This window comes from Hemiscyllium ocellatum, chromosome 5 (genome assembly GCF_020745735.1).
Source record: "Hemiscyllium ocellatum isolate sHemOce1 chromosome 5, sHemOce1.pat.X.cur, whole genome shotgun sequence".
Lineage (NCBI taxonomy): Eukaryota > Metazoa > Chordata > Chondrichthyes > Orectolobiformes > Hemiscylliidae > Hemiscyllium > Hemiscyllium ocellatum.
In genome coordinates, this window is record NC_083405.1 from 119,923,853 (window position 1) to 119,945,803 (window position 21,951).

The following is a 21,951-nucleotide window of genomic DNA, read 5'->3' on the forward strand; positions in this document are numbered from 1 at the left end:
TTGATGAAAGCAAGGCCTTGCTGCAGGAGAGGGATGTGCAGGGGCTTAAGGAAGGAATTTCAATTGTAGCCCTGGAAGGTTGAAATCACTGTTGGTAAAAACAATGACTGCAGATACTGGAAACCAGATTCTGGATTAGAGTGGTGCTGGAAAAGCACAGCAGTTCAGGCAGCATCCGAGGAGCAGGAAAATCAACATTTCGGGCAAAAGCCCTTGTTGTCAGGGGTGAGGTGAAGGGAGGGGAAGATGTCAAAGAAACAGGGATTATGTGGGGCTCTTCGGCTGGAAGATGATACAGGTCTTAAAGGGTGGGACTCAAAAAGGGGTTAAAATATTGAGAGTTTTGAGTTTGAGGAGGGGAATCAATGTAAATTGGGGGATAATGGGTGCATGGTGGAAGAAAGTAAGCAACGTTTTGAGGGTAATAGAAGTTAACTAAGAGAACATTGGCATTGTTGAGTTGGCAGTTTACAGTTTCAGATGGGCTGCAGATCAATTTTGCAAGTTGATACCTACCATAGAGTTTAAAGTCTGTGATTGGAGAAAGTGCTATTCCACACTTGAATAGGGGATTTTTTTTATCAAATTCTTTCTCCGTGGTAAGCAGCATCAAACTCAGATAACCACCATAAGCCTACAGAAAGTAAACACAAGGAGTCAATATTCCACGTTAAGGCAAATATATAATTCTCAAGTTCAGTTCAAGTTGCTCATGAACACACTGGAATTAAAATGACATTTTTATGTCATTGTATTAATCTGCAATCTATTCTTCTTGGTTTGTAAATCTTTCCTGCTGACATTTATGTCAACTGAGTGTGGCATCAAAGAGCCCGAGAAAAATGGAATCTATTGGAATCAGGGCAACCTCTCTGCTGATAGGATCGTTGTGTTTTTTGGAGGTCAGTCACCTTAATTATGGAGTCAGGCATCTCTATAGGACTTCCTCAGGATCATGTCCTAAGCCCAACCATCTTCAGCAACAACCTTCCCTCCATCATACAATCAGAAGTGGGGATATTCACCAATGATTACACAATATGCAGCACCATTCTCAACTCTTCAGATACTGAAGTAGTGCATGGTCTAATGCAACAAGATCTGGACTATATCCAGACTTGACCTGACAAGTGGTAGATGACGTTCACCTCACACAAATTCTAGACAATGAACATCTCCTATAAGAGGCAATCTAACCACCACCCCTTGATAATTAATGGCACTACCCTTACAGCATTATGAGTCCCCTACTATCAACATCCTTGAGGTTACCTTTGAAACTCAACTGGACTTGCCACATTTACAGAGTAGCTACAAGTGCAAGTCAGAGGGTAGGAATACTGTGGTGAGTTACTCCCCTCTTCATTCGCCAAAGTCTGTTCATCATCTACAAGGCACAAGTCAAGATTGGGATGGAATACTCCCCACTTGCCTGGATGGGTGAAGCTACAACACTGAAGATGCTTCACACTATCCAGGACAAAGCAGCCCGCTTGATTGGCACCACATCCACAAACATCCACTCTCTCCACCACCAACATTAAGTAACAGCAATGTGTACTATCTAGAAGATCTTAGAATCTGTCCAATTTAGAAACAAGTCATTTGGCCCAACACGTCCACACCGACTGTCTGAAGAGTATCCCACCCAGACTCAGACTCATCCCCTCTACCCAATGCCTATATTCCCCAAGGCTAATCCAACTAACCTACACACCCCTGGACACTATGGGCAATTTACCATGGCCAATTCACCTAACCTGTATATCATTGGACCATGGGAGGAAACTGGAGCACCCGGAGGAGGAAACCCACGCAGACACGGGGAAAACGTGCAAACTCCACACAGTTGCCCGAAGCTGGAATTGAACTCGGGTCCCAGGCAGTGTGAGGCAGCAGTGCTAACCACTGAGCCACCATGCTGCCCCGCAGTACTGCAGAAAATCACCAAAGGTCCTTAGGCAGCACTTTCCAGACACATTACCACTTGCATCTAGAAGGACAAGGGCATTGTATACATTGGACAACCACCACCTGCAAGCCAGTCACCATCCTGACTGAGAAATAAATCACTGTTTCTTCACTGTCGTTGAGCCAAAATGCTGGAATTCCTTCCCGGTGGGTGTATCTGCAGCACATGGTCTGCAGCAGTTCAAGTAAGCAGCTTATCATTAGCTTCTCAAGGGCAACTAAGGATGAGCAATAAATACTGGCCAGTTAGTGACACCTACATATCATGAATGAATATAAGTAAACGATAATTGCAGCAACTTACACTGGCCAACAGGATCACCATGGAACCTTATTGGCAGCACGGTGGCACAGTGGTTAGCACTGCTGCCTCACAGCGCCTGAGACCCGGGTTCAATTCCCGACTCAGGCGATAGACTGTGTGGAGTTTGCACGTTCTCCCCGTGTCTGCGTGGGTTTCCTCCAGGTGCTCTGGTTTCCTCCCACAGTCCAAAGATGTGTGGGTCAGGTGAATTGGCCATGCTAAATTGCCCGTAGTGTTAGGTAAGGGGTAAATGTAGGGGCATGGGTGGGTGGCGGGTCGGTGTGGACTTGTTGGGCTGAAGGGCCTGTTTCCACACTGTAAGTAATCTAATCTTTATTAATGTGTCTCTAGAACCTGCACAAGATCCTCATGTTGAACAATTCTTAAATAGGACATTTTTCTCAATGTATTCTTCAAGTTTGAGCAAGGCCAGGATTTATTGCCAGCCCTTGGTTGCCTTTGAAAGGTAGTCATAAGGTGCCTTTTACAACTGCTGGAACAGTTGAGGTATTGGATACAGAGTTCCAGGATTTTGATGTGATAATAATGAAAGAATGGCAAGTTAGTTCCGAAACATTTAACCAGAAGGGAAAGTTGCAGACGGCAGTGTTTTCATGTATCTGGTGCTCTTGATTTTTTTAGATGGTGTAACTAGCAGGTTTGAAAAGTGTTGTCAACAGAAACTTGGTGAGTTGCTGCAGTGCATCCAACAGATGAAATAATTGCTGGGTAGTGCAGAACTTAAGCACTGCATAAAAGCGACGCGATCAAAGCACTCATCTGGATCAGGATACAAGAAATCAAATTTAGAAAGGGATCACCAATTTATTCAAATATTACAAAAGGTTGGACCATTGGTGACATGACAACTGTCAATTTTAATAAGCTGATTAACCTCAGACCAAGCAGATTGATGAGAATGATGCCACTTTGTAGATGGTTCAAATGATTACCATCATGTTTTGGAGGTGGGGGGGAGTAAAAATGGTTATCGTGCACACTGTGCCATGACACTGCCAGTGATCATTTTATTTTCACACAATTGTGTAAGATGGCCTTTGTTAGTGCAGAAGAAGAAATTGGCGCTGAATGTTCACAAGTCTACTGGTACATTCTGTAACTCTGGCATAATGATTTGGAGTTACTGTGGGGCCTTTTGGGCTGCAGAGTCCTTATTCCAAGCTAATTTCTGGCAGCAGGGTGAGGGGGGAGAGGGGTGCAGTCTGTGGGGCTGAGGACTTGAAATACCAGGAAGTCCATTTGTGCACAGCCCTCGGGGGAACATGACTAGCCCATGAGAGGATTGCAGTTGGAAGAATCAACCTGAGTGCTTGAACTCTTGGTCCTAAAATGGTTTGTTTTAGGAACAGGGGAAGTTAAGTGTTCTTTCTGCAGGACAACACATCCCTTTTACCACTGCTGTACCCCTCTGCAACAGTGAACAGGCCCATTCTACCCCAACTGGCATTAACTTCTCCTGAAAGCATGGAAATCAAGGTGGCCAAATCAGTGATGGCCTTGTGGTACAATTGCTGGACTGTTAATCCAGAGACCCAGGTAATGTTCTGGGGAACTGTGTTCCAATCTCACCATGGCAGATGGTAGAATTGGAATTCAATTAAAAATCTGAAATTAAGAATTTAATGATGGCCATGAATCCACCGGTAATTGTCATCTGGTTCACTGATGTCAGAAGACATGGGTGGCTTAGGAGCACAGGGTGCATGTGGGGAGACCCCATCGTGCAATGCAGGGAGACCCCATCGTGCAATGCAGGAGCCTTCCTTGACCATTTATAGAGATTTAGCAAACCCCCTCCCTCCTTTGTGTATACGATTTCAGAGATGGGCATTAAAATTCATTCCGTCAGCAGCAATCTTCATTCACAAGGGGACATTTCTATTTATAAGGTGATTTGTTCAGCAGCATTTGATGTGCCTTTTAGGGATCACAAAGTAGACAGAAGACAAGTCTCTCCTGAGTGGTAGGAATTCCATTGTGCTACATGGTCTTGGCTATATTGCCACAAGACGTACACACGCATACCCACACACAGTCACGTGCATGCACAGACAAACTCTCTCTCTCACAAACTCTCACACACACATACAGAAACACATACTCACACACACCCTCTCATATACACACACCTTACTCACATACGCACACTGACACATACACACTCTCTCACACACATATCTTCTCATATACCTACCCATACACACCCTCTCTCTCACATACGCACATTGACACACACACAAACACACCCACACATACACAGACAGGCACACACAATACCTTCTCATATACACGCCCACACACATCCTCTCTCACATACACACACTGACCCACACATTTGTCTCGCACACACAGACAGATGCATATTTTCAGACTCTCACACACCCATACCCCCATACACCCATAACGTTCCCTCTCTCTCACACACATATACCCTCATACCTACACACACCCATACACACACACACACACACACACACACACACACAGTAGCTTTTCCTTCGACAGCAAGTAATTATAGGCTGGCTGCATTACTGGCAGGGCTCTCTGATAAGTGCCAGAGGGAGTGGGTGAGGGAGGTGGGAAAGGGGAGGACAGCTGTCTGGAGTGCTGGACAACCAAGCAACATGTTCTTCCAGCTCCTGGATCCACATCAAAATTAGATGAAGAAAATATGTGTTGTTAAAAACATTTTGACATTAAAAACATTACCTCTCCAAAAACACCAACTCTGTTCGGGTCAATGTAATCTTCCTTCAAAAGGCTCCTGAAATGCAAATACAGAAAAACTCAAATGGAGAAATCTAAAGGAGTCAGTTTAATTTTGTCAAATGTCATAACAGATGTTTCAGAGTTGCATAACATAACAGTGGTATAAGAGGGCGGAGAAATAAGTCTATGAGATAATCTCAATGGTTTGAATATAACTTTTAAAAAACGTTATGGAGAAAATAATAGCTTTAGAGATTTAGAGAACTTTCCAACAATGACTGATTTTCACCCTCATAGTATTGGAAGAAATACAAAAGGAAATCACAGTTGCATAGGCCATTACCTTTTAAAAATCTGTGGGATCAGGAATGGTGTCCTTAGGCTGATACATTCCATTATAGAATCTTAGAATGGTGTCTGTGCTGAACCTCTAAAGGTGCAATCCCACCCAGTGCCAATCCCTTGCCTTCTCTTCGCAGAGTCTTACAGCATGGAGATGGGCCCTTCGACCCAAACTGGTCCATGCTGACCAAAATGTCCATCTACGTTAACCCCATTTCCCTGCACTTGGCTCATATCCTTCTAAACCTTTCCTATCCATGTATTTGTCCAAATGACTTTTAAATGTTGTTAATGTACCCACCTCAACCACTTCCACTGGCAGCTTAGGCTATTTGTATACCACCCTCTGTGTAAAAATGTTGCCCCTCAGGTTCCCTTTTATTCTTGCCCCTCTAACCTTAAAACTGATGCCCTCTAGTCCTTGACTCTCCAACTCTGAGAAAAAAAAGACTCAGTGCATTCACCCTATCCATGCCTCTCCTGATCTTATACACCTCTATAAGATCCCACCTTTGTCTCCAATACTCTAAAGAAAAAAATCCTCTCCCTATAACTCAGACCATTGAGTCCTGGCAAAATCTTTGTAAATTTCTTCGACACTCTTTCCAGTTTAATAACATTCTTTCTATAGCAAGGTGATGCAATTCTCCAAGTGCGGCCTCATCAGCATCCTGCAACATAACTTCCCAACATCTATATTTAATGCTCTGACTGATGAAGGCCAGTGTGTTAAAAGCCTTCTTCACTGCCCTGTCTACCTGTGACTGCACTTTCAGAGAACCGTACACCTGAACTCTAAGTCCCCTATTCCACCATACTCCTTAAGGCCCTACCATTCACCACAAAACTCTCACCTTGATTTGACTTTCCAAAATGCAAGACCTCATGCTCAGAGGTTAGCACTGCTGCCTGACAGCACTAGGGACCCAGGTTCAATTCCAGCCTCAGGCAACTGTCTACATTGGAGTTTGCACATTCTCCCTGTGTCTGTGTGTGTTTCCTCCCACAATTCAAAGATGTGCAGGCCAGGTGAATTGGCCATGCTAAATTGCCTGTGGTGTTTGGTGCATGAGTCAGAGGTAAATATAGGACAAGGGAATGGGTCTTGGTGGGTTCCTCTTCAGAGGGTCAGTGTGGAATTGTTGGGCCAACAGACCTGTTTCCATACTGTTGAAAATCTAATCATCTAACTCCATTTGCTATTTCTTGGCCCAATTCCCCAGCTGATGCAATTTCTGATAACCTTCATCACTGGCCATGATACCTCCTATTTTAGCGTTATCTGCAAATTCACTAATCATGCCTTGTAAATCTCATAAAATCACATCTTTTCATAACCCCTGCACATTCTTCATTTTCTAATAATTGCCTTTTGAATGCCTAGATTGAACCTGCCTCCATTACACTCTCAGGCACTGCATTATAGACTGTAACCATTTGCAGTTTTTCTTCACATATTTGTCAACTGCATTAAGTCTGTACCCTCTGGTTCTCAATTCTTTTCATCAGGAGAACAATTTTTAATCTCCAGAGCCTTTGTGATTTTGAAAACTTCCACTGAATCTCCTCACAACCTCTTCTTTGTGAAGGAAAACCATTTCAACACCTTATTGCTGTCCCACATTTCTGGAACCATCTCCTTGGGAATCTTTATTGCACCTTCTCTAATGACCTCCATAAGCATGTGAAAATACAATGCCCAGAACTGGATGCGAAACTCCAGTCAAGGCTGATTGAATGTTTTATACAAATTTATGAAAGGAAAGTGAGGTTATAACAATCATGTTGGTTGAGTATCAAAATGCACAGAAGTTACCAAAATCTATGCTCAGAGAATAGCGAGCAGAATTTTCATTGTATCCCTACAGTGTGGAAACAGGGCATTCAACTCATCGAGTCCACACTGACCATCCAAAGACCATCCTATTCCCCCTACCCTTTACCCCGTATCCCTGCATTTCCCGTGGCAAACCTACCTAGCCTGCACACCTCTGGGCACTATGGGTAATTTAGCATGGCCCATCCACCTAACCTGTACATCATTGGATTGTGGGAGGAAACTAGAGCAGCCGGAGGAAACCCACACAGATATGGGTAGAATGTGCAAACTCCACAGAAGTTGCCTGAGAATGGAATCTAACCCAGGTCCACAACGCTGTGAGACAGCAGTGGAGACCACTGAGCTGCTGTGCCTCTCATTTTGTAAGGACCTGAACGATGTGGGCTACGTTGAGAAATGTGGCAGAATCACGTGGTTTTAGTTCTGGCACAGTAACATAAACTTGTAAACCTGGCACAGTAAGTCAAAGATGGCCTCCAATACTGGTTCGAGGGCTTGGACATGGTCAGTAAGCCACATGGGGTAGTCAGCGTCAGGGTTCTCTCCTCATTAGGAGTGAGGAACCAAGTGTGAACCGGATATTAAGGAAGATGAAAGTTGGTGGCACAGCTGTTACAGTTAGTGTAGGTGGGGAGGTCACCCGAGTGAGTGAGTAGGCAGCACAGAGGGTTTGGAACAGTAACATATTACATTGTTTTTCAATAATCTATGAACTCTTATATTCACCACAGGAATGAAGCCATGAGATTAAATAAACCAATTTTCACCCCAAAAATCAAAGAATATGAATTATAACAATTATACGCTTTTGTAAATGATCATATATGACAAATACAATCAACACAATTACCACTATTTGAAAAGAGGAGACAAAAAAATGGTTACTATGGGCCAGTCAGCTTCATATCAGCTAGTATGAAAATGTTTGAGCATATTATAAAAGATGTAATAGAAAAACATTAGAAATGAGGACTCCGATCAGGCTGATTAAGCATGGGTTTATGAAGGGAAAGTCATGCCAGACAAATTTACTAGAATTCTTTGAAAAGGTTAACAAGCAGGATCAGTTTTGGAGAGGTTGTGGATGTGATATATTGGAACATTCAGGAGGCATTTGATAAGGTATCACACATTAGACTGCTTAATAAGGTAACACCTCATGGTGTTGGAGGTAATATAATAGCACAGATAAAAGGTTAGCTAACTAATCTGTCTGGAAGACACAGCGTTGGGATAAGGGGTCAATTTCATTACACAGTGTGCCACAGTGAAAAGTGTTAAGGCCTCAATTGTTTGCAATATATATTAATGACATGGAATGAGAATGTGAATGGACTTTGCCAAGTTTGTGGATGACACAAAAATAGATAGGATGACACAAAGAGTCTGCTTTAAGATCTACTTTTTCTCAGAGAAATGTTTATTTAGAATCATAAAACTCCTACACTGTGTAAACCGGCCATTCAGCCCATCGAGTCCACAATGACCCTCCAAAGATCATGCTACCCAGATCTACAGGTTGAGTTAGTGGGCAAAAAACTTGGCATGTGGAATATAAAATGTGAGGTGATGCACTTTGGTAGGAAGCATAGAAGATTATTTAAATGAAAAGTAGCAGCATAGAGGGATTTGGGGGGTCCTAGTTCAAATATCACAAAAAGGCAACAACCAGATTCCATGAGAAATAGGGAACGCAAATGGCCTCGATTCCAAAGGGAATAGAGTAGAGAAGAAGGAAAGTCTTACTAAAACTATTCAAGGCACTTGTCAGCCCACAACTGGAATACTATGAACGGCTCCGTGCCCTTTATCTAAGGGAAGATATCCTGGCCTTGGAAGTAGACCAGAGAAAGTTCACCAGGCTGATACCTGGTACAGAGGGACTCATGAGGAGATGTCGAGTAGATTGGGCCTTTATTCATTGGAGTTTCATCAGAGGTGACCTCATTGAAACACACAATACTTCTTAGCGAATTTGACAGAGTTGATGCAGAAAGGTTGTTTCCCCTTGTGGGAGATTCCAGGACCAGAAAACATAACCTTAGGATAAGTGAGTCACACATTTAAGACAGGGATGAGGAAGGATATCTTCTCTCATCGGGGAACAAATCTATGGGATTCTTTAGTTGAGGGTTGTTGAGACTGGGTCATTAGGTATATTCAAGGTTGAGATAGACAGATTTTTAAACATTAATGGACTCAAGGGTTGTAGGGAAAAGGCAGGAAAGTAGAGTTGAAGTTAGTCAAATCAGCCATGATCTCACTGAATGGTGGAACAAACTAAATGAGCTGAGGGTCCCACATCTGCTCTTAGACTTTATTGTCTCGATTATACAATAAATCAGATGTCTTAACCCCACATTCCTTTTATGAATGTTTAACATATATTTCAATGATATCAAGTCTGGAATTTATCAAAACTTGGAAGATTAATTTTTTAAAAATCACAGTGCTGAAGAAGGGTCACTGGACCCAGAACATTGACACTGTTTTCTCTCCACAGATGCTACCAGACCTGATGAGTGTGTTCCAGCAATTTCTGCTTTTGGAAGATTACTAAATTGTTCTGGATTCTGCGTTGGTGATTGATAGTCTCAGATTCCTTCAGTTTTCTTTACTACCGGCAAGACTGCTCCTTCAAATCTCCAATTCTCATATCAGATTGCAGACTCTCCATTCAACATAGCTGCCTCTGACTTTCTGACCATAGCCACTTCCATTCAGACTGCCCTAGTGGGGACTCTTTAGCTATGGAAATAGTTATCTAAACCTCTCTGTCACTCCTCTGCTTGGCTTTATCAGAAATTAAACTCCATCATGAATAGAATTTAACAAGAGTTTTAATTCTTTTCGACAGAATCCAGGGAATTCTGGAAAATTCAATTCAATCAATTACCTCAGCAGCCATTTCTTTTAACAGTCTGGAATGAATGCCTCAAAGCCAGAATGATTGTTCGATTTTAGTTCAGTTAATCCTTGTGGCACTCTTTCTCAAGCATTTGAAATTGCCTCCCTTCCATTGGGAACAGATGTTCTTAGGAAATGCATAACAGAAATGTGGAAGTTGTTTTTGAACCACCTGCTGATAGCTCTGGACAGGTTTCTCCCACTGGGTCATGGAAGGGATGGTAGGTTGAAAGAATCTTTGGTGATAAGGGATGTGGAACACTAATCAAGAGGAAGAAGGAAGCTTATTGAAGGCTGAGGAGGCAAGGATTAAATAGGGCTCCAGAGGATTATAAGGTAGCCAGGAAGGAACTGAAGAATGGACTTGGCAGAGCTAGAAGGGGGCATGAAAAAGCTTCAGTGGGTAGCATTAAGGAAAACCCCAAGGCATTCTACATTTACATGAGGAACAAGAGAATTGTCAGAGTGAGGGTAGGTGCTGGAAGAGCACAGCAGTTCAGGCAGCATCCAACGAGCAGCGCTGCTCGTTGGATGCTGCCTGAACTGCTGTGCTCTTCCAGCACCACTGATCCAGAATCTGGTTTCCAGCATCTGCAGTCATTGTTTTTACCAGAGTGAGGGAAGGGCTGATCAAGGATAGTGGAGGGAACTTGTGACTGGAGTCAGAGAAGAGAGGAGTGGTCCTTAATGAATACTTTGTTTCAGTATTCACTAATGAGAGGGACCTTTTCAGTGGGAAACAGGCTGATATATCAGAACAGGTTAATGTTAAGAAGGAAGATGTGCTGAGAACTTTGAAAAACATAAGGATAGGTAAGTCCCCCAGGCCAGACGGGATATACCTTATGTTACTACAGAAAGCGAGGGAAGAGATTGCTGTGCCTTTGGCGATGATCTTTGCGTCCTCACTGTCCATTGGAGCAGTGCCAGTTGATTGGAGGATGGCAAATGTTATTCCCTTGTTGAAGAAAGGGAATAGGGATAACCCTGGGAATTGTAAACCAGTCAGTCTTACGTAAGTGATAGGCAAATCATTGGAGAGGATTCTGAGAGACAGGATTTATGATTACTTGGAAACCCATAATTTGATCAGAGATAGTCAGTGTGGCTTTGTGAGGGGCAGGTCATGCCTCACAAACCTTATTGAATTCTTTGAGGATGCGATAAAACACATTGATAAAGGTAGAGCAGTGGATGTGGTGTACATGGATTTTAGCAAGGCATTTGATAAGATTCCCAATGGTAGGCTCATTCAGAAAGTCAGGAGGCATGGGATACAATGAAACCTGTCTGTCTGGATACAGAATTGGCTGGCCCGTAGAATACAGAGGGTAGTAGTAGATGGAAAGTGTTCAGTCTGGAGCTTGGTGACCAGTGGTGTTCTGCAGGGATCTGTTCTGGGAAATCTGCTGTTTGTGATTTTTATAAATGACTTGGATGAGGAAGTGGAAGGGTGAGTAGGTAAGGTTGCCGATGACACGAAGGTTGGTGGAGTTGTGGACAGTATGAAGGGCTGCTGTAGTTGCCACGAGACATTGACAGGATGCAGAACTGGGCTACTAAGTGGCAGATGGAGTTCAACTTGGAAAAGTATGAAGTTATTCACTTTGGAAGGTCAATTTTGAATGCGGAATACAGGATTAAAGGCAGGATTTTTGGTAGTGTGGTGGAACAGAGGGATCATGCGGTCGACGACCATAGATCCTTCAAAGTTGCCACACAACTTTGATTGAGTTGTTAAGATGGTGTATGTTGTGTTAGCTTTCATTAACAGGGGGATTGATTTTAAGAGCCGTGAGGTTATGCTGCAGTTCTATAGAGTCTTGGTTAGACCACTCTTGGAGTATTGTGCTCAGTTCTGCTCGCCTCATTATAGGAAAGGTGTGAAAGCTTTAGAGAGGGTGCAGAGGAGATTTACCAGGATGCTGCCTGGACTGGAGGGCATGCCTTATGAAGGTAGTTTGAGAGAGCTAGGGCTTTTCTCATTGGAGCGAAGAAGGATAAGAGGTGACTTGAGAGAGGTTTACAAGTTGTTAAGGGGCGTACATACAGTGGATAGCCAGGGGCTTTTTCCCAGGGTGGAAATGTCTGTCACGAGGGGTCACAATTTTAAGGCGATTGGAGGAAGGTTTCGGGGAGATGTCAGAGGCAGGTTCTTTACACAGAGAGTAGTGGGTGTATGGAATGCGCTGCCAGCAGTGGTTGTAGAGTCAAATACATTAGGGACATTTAAGCTCATCTTGGATAGGCCCAGGGAAGATAATACAATGAAAGTTTGTAGGTTAGTCTGATCTTAGTGTAGGATAAAAGGCCAGTACAACATCGAGGGCCAATGGGCCTGCACTGTGCTGTACTGTTCCATGTTCTGTGCTCACATTTCGAATCACAATTATTTCTGTGATTCTCTGCAGTGAAGGCTGGTGCAAAATGCTTACTTAAATCACCCAGCATTTCCTACATTTTTGTTATTCCTCACCCATACTCTATCTCTAGAGCAGCAATGCATGTTTAATTATGCTTTTCATTTTTGAATACTTATTGGAACTCTCACTCTCTGTCTTTATAATTCAAGTTAGCATTCTCTAATACATTTATTTCCCCTTCCTTATTCATCATTTAGTTATTCTTTGATGTTGTTATACTTTTACAACTCTTCTGACCTGCCACAGATCTTTGGAGTATACAGGTCATTCTGCTATAACAGGACAGTTGTGTTTCTCTGCAAGAGCTTTCGAAAGCTGATTGGGGTAGATGTTTGCAGGTAAAGGGACAGCTGGAAAATGGAAAGCCATGAGAAATGAGATAATGAGAATCCAGAGAAAGTGTATTCCTGTTAGGGTGAAAGGAAAGGCTGGTAGGTATAGGGAATGCTGGATGACTAAAGAAATTGAGGGTTTGGTTAAGAAAAAGAAGGCTGCATATGTAAGGTAGAGACAGGATAAATCGAGTGAATCCTTGGAAAAGTATAAAGTAAGTAGGAGTATACTTAAGAGGGAAATCAGGAGGGCAAAAAGAGGACATGAGTTAGCTTTGGCAAATAGAATTAAGGAGAATCCAAAGAGTTTTTACGAATACATTAAGGACAAAAGGGTAATGAGGGAGAGAATAGGGCCCTCAAAGATCAGCAAGGTGGCCTTTGTGTGGAGCCGCAGAAAATGGGGGAGATACTAAATGAGTATTTTGCATCAGTATTTACTGTGGAAAAGGATATAGAAGATATAGACTGTCAGAAAATAGATGGTGACAAATGTCCAGATTACAAAGGAGGATGTGCTGGGTAAAGATGGATAAATCCCCAGGACCTGATCAGGTGCACCCTAGAACTCTGTGGGAAGCTAGAGAAGTGATTGCTGGGCCTCTTGCTGAGATATTTGTATCACTGATAGTCACAGGTGAGGTGCTGGAAGACTGGAGGTTGGCTAACATGGTGCCGCTGTTTAAGAAGCATGGTAAGGACAAGCCAGAGAACTATAGACCAGTGAGCCTGATCTTGGTGGTGGACAAATTGTTAGAGGGAATCCTGAGGGACATGATGTACATGTATTTGGAAAGGCAAGGACTGATTAGGGATAGTCAACATGGCTTTGTGCATTGGAAATCATGTCTCACAAACTTGATTGGGTTTTTTGAAGAAGTAACAAAGAGGATTGATGAGGGCAGAGCGGTAGATGTGATCTATGTGGACTTCAGTAAGGCGTTTGACAAGGTTCCCCATGGGAGACTGATTAGCAAGGTTAGATCACATGGAATGCAGGGAGAACTAGCCATTTGGATACAGAACTGGTCCAAAGGTAGAAGACAGAGGGTGGTGGAGGGATGCTTTTCAGACTAGAGGCCTGTGACCAGTGGAGTGCCGCAAGGATCAGTGCTGGGTCCTCTACTTTTTGTCATTTACATAAATGATTTGGATGTGAGCATAAGAGGTACATTTGCAGATGACACCAAAATTGGAGGTGTAGTGGACAGCGAAGAGGGTTTCCTCAGATTACAACAGGATCTTGACCCGATCGGCGGTGGGCTGAGAAGTGGCAGATGGAGTTTAATTCAGATAAATGCGAGGTACTGCATTTTGGGGAAGCAAATCTTAGCAGGACTTATACACTTAACGGTAAGGTCCTAGGGAGTGCAGGTTCATAGCTCCTCGAAAGTGGAGTCGCAGGTAGATAGGACAGTGAAGAAAGTGTTTGGTATGCTTTCCTTTGTTAGTCAAAGTATTGAGTACAGGAGTTGGGAGGTCATGTTGCAGCTGTACAGGACATTGGTTAAGCCACTGTTGGAATATTGCATGCAATTCTGGTCTCCTTCCTATCGGAAAGATGTTGTGAAACTTGAAAGGGTTCAGAAAAGAGTTACAAGGACGTTGGGATGTTGGAGGATTTGAGCAATAGGGAGAGAATGAACAGGCTGGGGCTGTTTTACCTGCAGCATCGGAGGCTGAGGGATGACCTTATAGAGGTTTACAAAATTATGAGGGGCATGGATAGGGTAAATAGGCAAAATCTTTTCCCTGGGATCGGGGAGTCCAGAACTAGAGGGCATAGGTTTAGGGTGAGAGGAGAGAGATATAAACGAGATCTACGGGGCAACTTTTTTACACAGAGGGTGATACGTGTATGGAATGAGCTGACAGAGGAAATGTTGGAGGCAGGTACAATTGCAACATTTAAGAGGCATTTGGATGGGAATATGAACAGGAAGGGTTTGGAGGGATATGGGCTCGATATTGGCAGGTGGGACGAGGTTGGGTTGGGATATCTGGTCGGCATGGACAGGATGGACCAAAGGGTCTGTTTCCATGCTACAACAACAGCTACTTGATGAAGGAGCAGTACTCCAAAAGGTAGTACAGGTAGACAACTCTTTATCCAGAATCCTGAAATCTGAAGAGCTCTGAAAATCGAAGGCTTTGTCGTGAAGTTTTCCCTTATTAACATGGTTGTTTGGTGTGCAGTTAAACCAACTCCACACCCACTTGATGCCTGTCATTCAGATGTGATGTCGGTGGGTATGAATCAACGCTGGCAGGCCTCAATTCTGTCTCAGGGCCTGTTACTCACAGTGAGTCTGTTCAGTAAGATTTTTAAAAATTTCACTGTCAAACTGTCACTTATTCCGAAATTTGAAAAATTCCAAATTCTGAAAACCAGCTGGTCCTGAGTGTTTCGGATAAAGGATTGGGTACCTCTACTTCCAAATAAATCTGTTGAACTATAACCTGGTGTTTGTGTGATTTTTAACTTTACTTACCTATGCAATAACCTAGTTTCCCAGTTTAGATTAGATTAGATTACTTACAGTGTGGAAACAGGCCCTTCGACCCAACAAGTCCACACCAACCCGCCGAAGCGCAACCCACCCATACCCCTACATTTGCCCCTTACCTAACACTACGGGCAATTTAGCATGGCCAATTCACCTGACCTGTACATCTTTGGACTGTGGGAGGAAACCGGAGCACCCAGAGGAAACCCACGCAGACACGGCGAGAACGTGCAAACTCCACACAGTCAGTCGCTGTGAGGCAGCAGTGCTAACCACTGTGCCACCGTGCCGCCCACTAACTTTGACTTTAGCTAGAAGTGCCTTCACATCTTCATAGCCATGTCCACTTAAGTTCAAAACATTCCTCTTTGTCAAACAAAATGCAAATTTAATCACAAAATCTTCGACTTTCCAGCTGTTTGCAGCAATGTACATATTCTGTTCCAGCACGCCATTTGAAAGTGGATACTCAATCTGTTTGGCCATGGCCTGAATGCACATTATAAATCCTCATCAAACTTGAAGTGAATAAGCCTCATAGTGGGTCTTGAACCCAGAGCTTCTAGTTCAGAGGAAGGGACATTACCCACCAGATCATAGGACTCAGGCATCAGGTACCCAGGCACAATTTACAAATCTGATGGACCTTAGCTTGCCATTAAACTCAGGCATTAACAGCAAAATCAATGATGAAAGCACAATCTGAGATAATCTTTGGTACCAAGTTGTTATTTAACTCAAAAGCATATGGGAGGTAGTCAACAAAAGGTACTTACTTTAGAGCATCTAATTGATCCTTTACTTCCACTATGCCCAGGTTTCTCTTTATTTCGTACAGCAACTTAGTGCCTTGGAAACCACTGCCACGTCCGTCGAACTTTACCACAATGGTGTCGAATGAACTCACCAGAACAGTCGCCCAATCTACTTGGAATTGCTCCGTGACAATCTGGCTACCAGGACCATCACCACTGGAAGAAAGGAAAAGACAAACTCGTTCACCAGCTGAAGTGATTACTTTTATGCAAGGTGCTGTTAGGATCAGGAATGTACTGCTGGAAATAGAAGGCACAGAAAGAATAGCCAATATTAATTTTTACAAGTGAATTACTTGGGCAAACATTTGCAGGAAAAGAATGCATCATGGGAGTAGGATTATTTGGAAAGCACTGGTACGGGTTCAATAGGCCAAATAGCCTCCTTCATTGCTATATAATTCGATGATGATACAGCTGAACATTTGGTCTATTGTCACTTATTTCACTATTATTGTTTTAGTTCCAATTGTGTGTGATCCTAGAATTAGTTCCTGATGGTTATGCAATTAAGTTCAGCTCCCTTATATCAGAAACAAAATTAGCAACAAAATTACAAATCCATGAAAACACATGAACACCCCTCTGTAATAATGAAATTACATGTAATCGTGGTACTGTCACACAGATATTGATCTCATAAATGCCGAAATATAGCTCCAGCATAAAACATCTCAAGATTCTTCCAGTCTAACATTTTAATTCCTTAAAAGCTCCTTTGGTGCTGAATGTTACATATACCTCAAATTAAATGCTGAGGTAATGGGGTGTAGGGCTTAATTTCCCCTGAGAGCTGTTTTACACTCTAGCTAACACTTTCTCATTAAGTTGCATATTATTTCAGTGCAGTCAGCAGCCTGCTTAAGGTACAAGTTGTTACATTTAGGAGGCTCTAAAGCATTATTAATTACCTTTTTATTTTAAATTTTCAACACAAAGGCATACACTCTATGATAAATCTTTTTTTTAATTCACGCCTGAGCACTAGAATAGTGTTCAGACTAGTTATGCATATTTTATTATTCATTCTTGCAATGTGAGTCTCACCGGCGAGGTCAGAATTTATTGCCCATTGCTAGTCGCCCTTGAGAATGTGTTGGAGAGCCTTCACCTTGAACTGCATTAGTTTTTAATGGTGCAGGGACAACCACAGTGTTTTGCAGGAAGTTGCTTCATGCTTTTGGCAATGAAAGAGCGACAATATATGTTTCCAGGTCAAGATGGAGAGCAACCAGGAGGTTACAGCACTCTCATAGTGAAAGGAGCTTGGACAACATTGATCTAACTCTGATGGCAGACTTGCCAGATAATGAATGAATTGCTGGGTTTTAGTTTTAAATAGGAATATACCTTCAATATCATTTATCATCTTGTGCAGTCAGCTGCAAACTAGCCTTCATTCTTCCTTCATAGAATGTTATTGAATAAAAGAGGTCAGCAAATGATCTGGGTCACTGTTTCTATTGGGATGAACCAGGCACAGTAGCACCCAGATAATAACCCGTGTGCCCCCATAAGTAACTTCACATGTTGTCTGTATTAATCCAGGTGTTTTTGATAGTCACTATTTTGTGCACAAAACATCAAATTGCTATTTGTCATTTATATATTATTTTGATGTGAACACAGAGGCATGGTTAGTGAGTTTGCAGATGACATCAAAATTGGAGGCGTTGTGGACAGTGAAGAAGGTTATCTCAGAGTACAACGGGATTTTGATCAGATGGGCCAATGGACTGAGGAGTGGCAGATGGAGTTTAATTTAGATAAATGTCAGGTGGAGCATTTTGGAAAGGCATGTCAGGGCAGGATTTACACATTTAGTGGTAAGGTCCTGGGGAGTGTTGCTGAACAAAAAGACCTTGGAATGCAGGTTCATAGCTCCTTGAAAATAGAGTCGCAGATAGATTGGATGGTGAAGAAGGCATTTGGTATGCATTCCTTTACTGGTCAGGGCATTGAGTACAGGAGTTGAGAGGTCATGTTGCAGCTGTACAGGATATTGGGTAGGCCACAATTGGAATATTGCGTTCAGTTTTGGTTTCCCTGCTATTGGAAGAATGTTGTGAAAACTTGAAGGGGTTCAGAAATGATTTACAAGGATGTTACCAGGTTTGGAGGGTTTGAGCTCTAGGGATGACCTTATAGATGTTTGTAAAATCATGAGGGACATGGGTATGGTAAATAAACAAAGTATTTTCCCCAGGGTAGAGGAGTCCAAAACTAGGGAGCATATGTTTAGGGTAAGAGAGCAAAAATTTAAAAGAGACCTAAGGGACAACCTTTTCATGCAGTGGGTGGTACGTGTATGGAATGACCTGCCAGAAAAAGTGGTGGAGGCTGGTACAATTGTAACATTTAGATGGGGATATGAATAGGAAGTGTTTAGAAGGATATGGGCCAAGTGCTGGCAAATGGGATTAGATTAATTTAGGGTATCTGATTGGCACGGACGAGTTGGACCAAGGGATCTGGTTCTGTGCTGTATCTCTCTATGACTCGAAGAATCTATGACTCTATGGTCAGGCATCATAAAAATACCCCCCTTCACAAACAATTAAACTGCATAGGAATTGCAGGATGGAAGAAAAACATCAAAGATCTATTGAGTTCACCATCGTCGACTCTGGAAGTTGCATGGTAGAAAGATAATAATGTTTTTGAGTAATTACCAAAATCAATCTCTGCTAATTAGCTTACAACAGATGCGGAAATAATTTGAGGAAAAATAGTGATGATCTTTAGGGAGCCATTGGGTCATTTTTCCTATTTCATATGTAATGGAAAAATAGGCATCTATAAATGAGTACAGAGTACAATAATCAGGAGACTGAAAATGTTTTCATCACTAAACCTCATCTTGATCATATGTCTAAAGTAATACTCACACGATAAGTAACAAAGGGTACCGGGACTTATTTGAGAATGCTAATGGCTTCATAATTTGCATTTTCAGTGCTGAAAAACATAAAAGTTGCAGTCACGTTACTGTTAACAATGCCTGTAACAATCAAAGAGTAAAATATTTCACCAAGATGATTAAAATTGGCAAACCCATTGAACATGTCCTGCATTTCAAGTATTCTAACAATAGTTAGTGAATAAAGCATGGAAGAAAACCACAGAATAATGAAAACCTCTGTTCATCGTAACAAGAGTAGTTCAGCTCTGTAAAGTCTACCACTCTGCCCTGGGAACTCCTTACAAAATTTACAAATCGGATGGACTACGCCTGAAACATTGACTCTCCTGCTCCTTGCATGCTGCCTGACCTGCTGTGTTTTTCCAGCACCACACATTTCGACTCTGATCTCCAGCATCTGCAGTCCTCACTTTCTCCCAGTATAATATTTTACTCTAGAATGCTCTAGTAAAATGCCTTGGAAAGCTCTTCTATTAAAAGTGCTATATTAATACATGGTGACATTTGCTATTGTGCCACATCTGTACCCAAAACCAATTTCTTTGCTCTGATTCAAATCACAAGATACATACAACAGCATGTAACGAGGTCATTTAGCCCATTATAGCTCATCAAAATGATTCTCCTTACAAGGTATCCTAACATTTCTTAAATTATTCTTGGGCTTTTACTCCACTACTCTACCTCAGAAGATCTGTGTTCACTATTCAATGTGAAAGAGAATTAAAAAAAAACATACTGTGATATAAGGTGCACAACTTCTACATATTTTAAAATCATTTATTTTGGAGTTTTGAATGAGTGGCATATGGGTTTTCTTATTTAATGACTAACTTGATACATTGCTGCAGCTGTGGTGATTTTGTTTTTAATTGGCAGAGCTACTTTGTAGAGTCTCATGGGAATTTGTTTACATGAGGTACGTTTATGTGCAAAATAAATAAACAGACCCTGCTCTGAAGAAGGATGACTGGACCTGACTTAACTCTGATTTCTTTCCACAGACGCTGCCAGATCTACTGACTTTTTCCAACAATTTCTGGTTTTGTCTCTGATTTCCAGCATCCATAGATTTTTTGGTTTCTTATTTCAAAAGAAAGTTGGTTTCCATCATAAGCTGAGCATATGAGCCAAAGGACCACCTGACAATTGACCTATAATTAATAATACTACAAACATAGCACATCACATTTATTTTACATGGTACAGTTTTCCATGTGTAATCTAGTGAAGATTGCATTAGCATTACTAATTGCTAATCCCAGTTTCACAACTTAGATCGCCAACTTTCTGGAGCATTAAACAGTCTATTTCACCAACTGCTTTTGAATGACACAAATTGAAATTTACTTGGAAAGATGTTTACAACCATAGGAAATCGATTAAATTGCAAATGAACACAAAAACATTTTACACTCAGAGGAAGTGATTTTAGTTGTCAAACAGAAGCACAGCAGAAACATTATGGCACAGAAAGAGGTCATTCAGCACAGCGTCTCCAAACTAATTCTCTGTGCAGCTAACCAATCAGTCCCATTCATCTACTCTATGCCTTTATGTGTGCAAGTTTATTTGCCTTAAGCTCCCTTCCAAATTCTTTCGAAAGTCACTAATTGCTTTCACTCCTACTACCTTCTGAAGACAACAATTTCTAAGACATTCCTAGATAGCGTGTAATAAAACTTTTCCACACATCACCTCTGCAACTCGTGCCTACAACCTTCGATTTCTGTCCTCAAGTTCTGGCACTGTCAGCTAAGGGGATGCATTTCTTTATCTACCAAACATAAAACCTGCCAAAATCTTGAATACCTCATTTCTGATGAAGGACTCCTGCCCAAAATGCCGATTTTCTTGCTCCTCGGATGCTGCCTGACCTGCTGTGCATTTCCAGCACCACACTATTCTTGACTCTAATCTCAAGCATCTGCAGTCCTCCCTTTTGCCAAAAATCTAGAATACCTCTACCAAATGGCCCTCAATCACCTCTTACTCCAGCTTAAACTTATCCCTAAAATCGCTTACCGTAGAACCATTCTCGGAAATCTCTGCACCCTCTCAAGGAAAGTTTTATGTGGCTCTTTCTCATTTTTTGTTTCAACCCCAAATACAAGATGCATGTTGTGCTCATCAATTTTTTCTAATACAATTTGAAAAATAAAATCTTTGATGTGAATATTTTGAGTACTTGACTGAGTTTCAGTGAACCATGAATGTACTTCCTATTAAGTTTTTTTCTTTAAGATTGCCTGGAGCTGAAAGACAAAATCAACAGGAGGAAATCTTCTGCCAAATAACAATGTTCAGTGAATAATAGAAATCCTGCAATATTGTAATCACTTCCCCCAGCATCTAGACAGAAAGGGAAAAAAACATTTAAGGCATCCATTAAATACATCCAAATGCAAAGGTCAACTCTCCTAATTATAGAGGAGCCTGATATTTATGTCTGGTCAATCACATTGTTGAGGTTTGTTAATGCCTTTGTTAAGGTTAAGAGAAACAGCTGGGGGATATAACTTGTGTTATAGACTAGGCCAGGCCACTCAAACCTTTCTTAAGCAGGCAGCCCCAGACCATAACTTTGCAATTTGTTTCGGTAAGTGTACAGTGAAAATTACCTGGAGTAAGTTAGCGAGGTTCACTACCAGGTTTTAAAACAGACAAAAGTTTATTCACAAAATTACATAATGAAACACAAAGAACAGAATAAAGAACCCCACAGAACTCAGCCTATCCAAACTAGACTTAATTATGCTTTTCTGAATATGCACAACAATCCGAATAAGCAAACCCCTTAAAAAAGGTAAAAATGGAACAAATGCTTACAGGTTGAAGTTAGAACAGCAGAAGGAGA

General features: G+C 41.9%; 1 protein-coding gene across 1 annotated transcript in view; it reads right to left on the bottom strand.

The window, feature by feature from the left end:
• The window catches only part of dpp6a (dipeptidyl-peptidase 6a), a 1,150,594-nt gene that overhangs the window by 20,044 nt on the left and 1,108,599 nt on the right, over positions 1-21,951 (bottom strand). Inside the window, exons 19-22 of the mRNA XM_060825137.1 lie at positions 19,060-19,129; positions 16,133-16,327; positions 5,006-5,060; positions 517-634 (exon numbers count right to left, since the gene is read on the bottom strand). Of these exons, the coding sequence (XP_060681120.1) occupies positions 517-634; positions 5,006-5,060; positions 16,133-16,327; positions 19,060-19,129 (438 nt within the window). The remainder of the gene's footprint in view (positions 1-516; positions 635-5,005; positions 5,061-16,132; positions 16,328-19,059; positions 19,130-21,951) is intronic.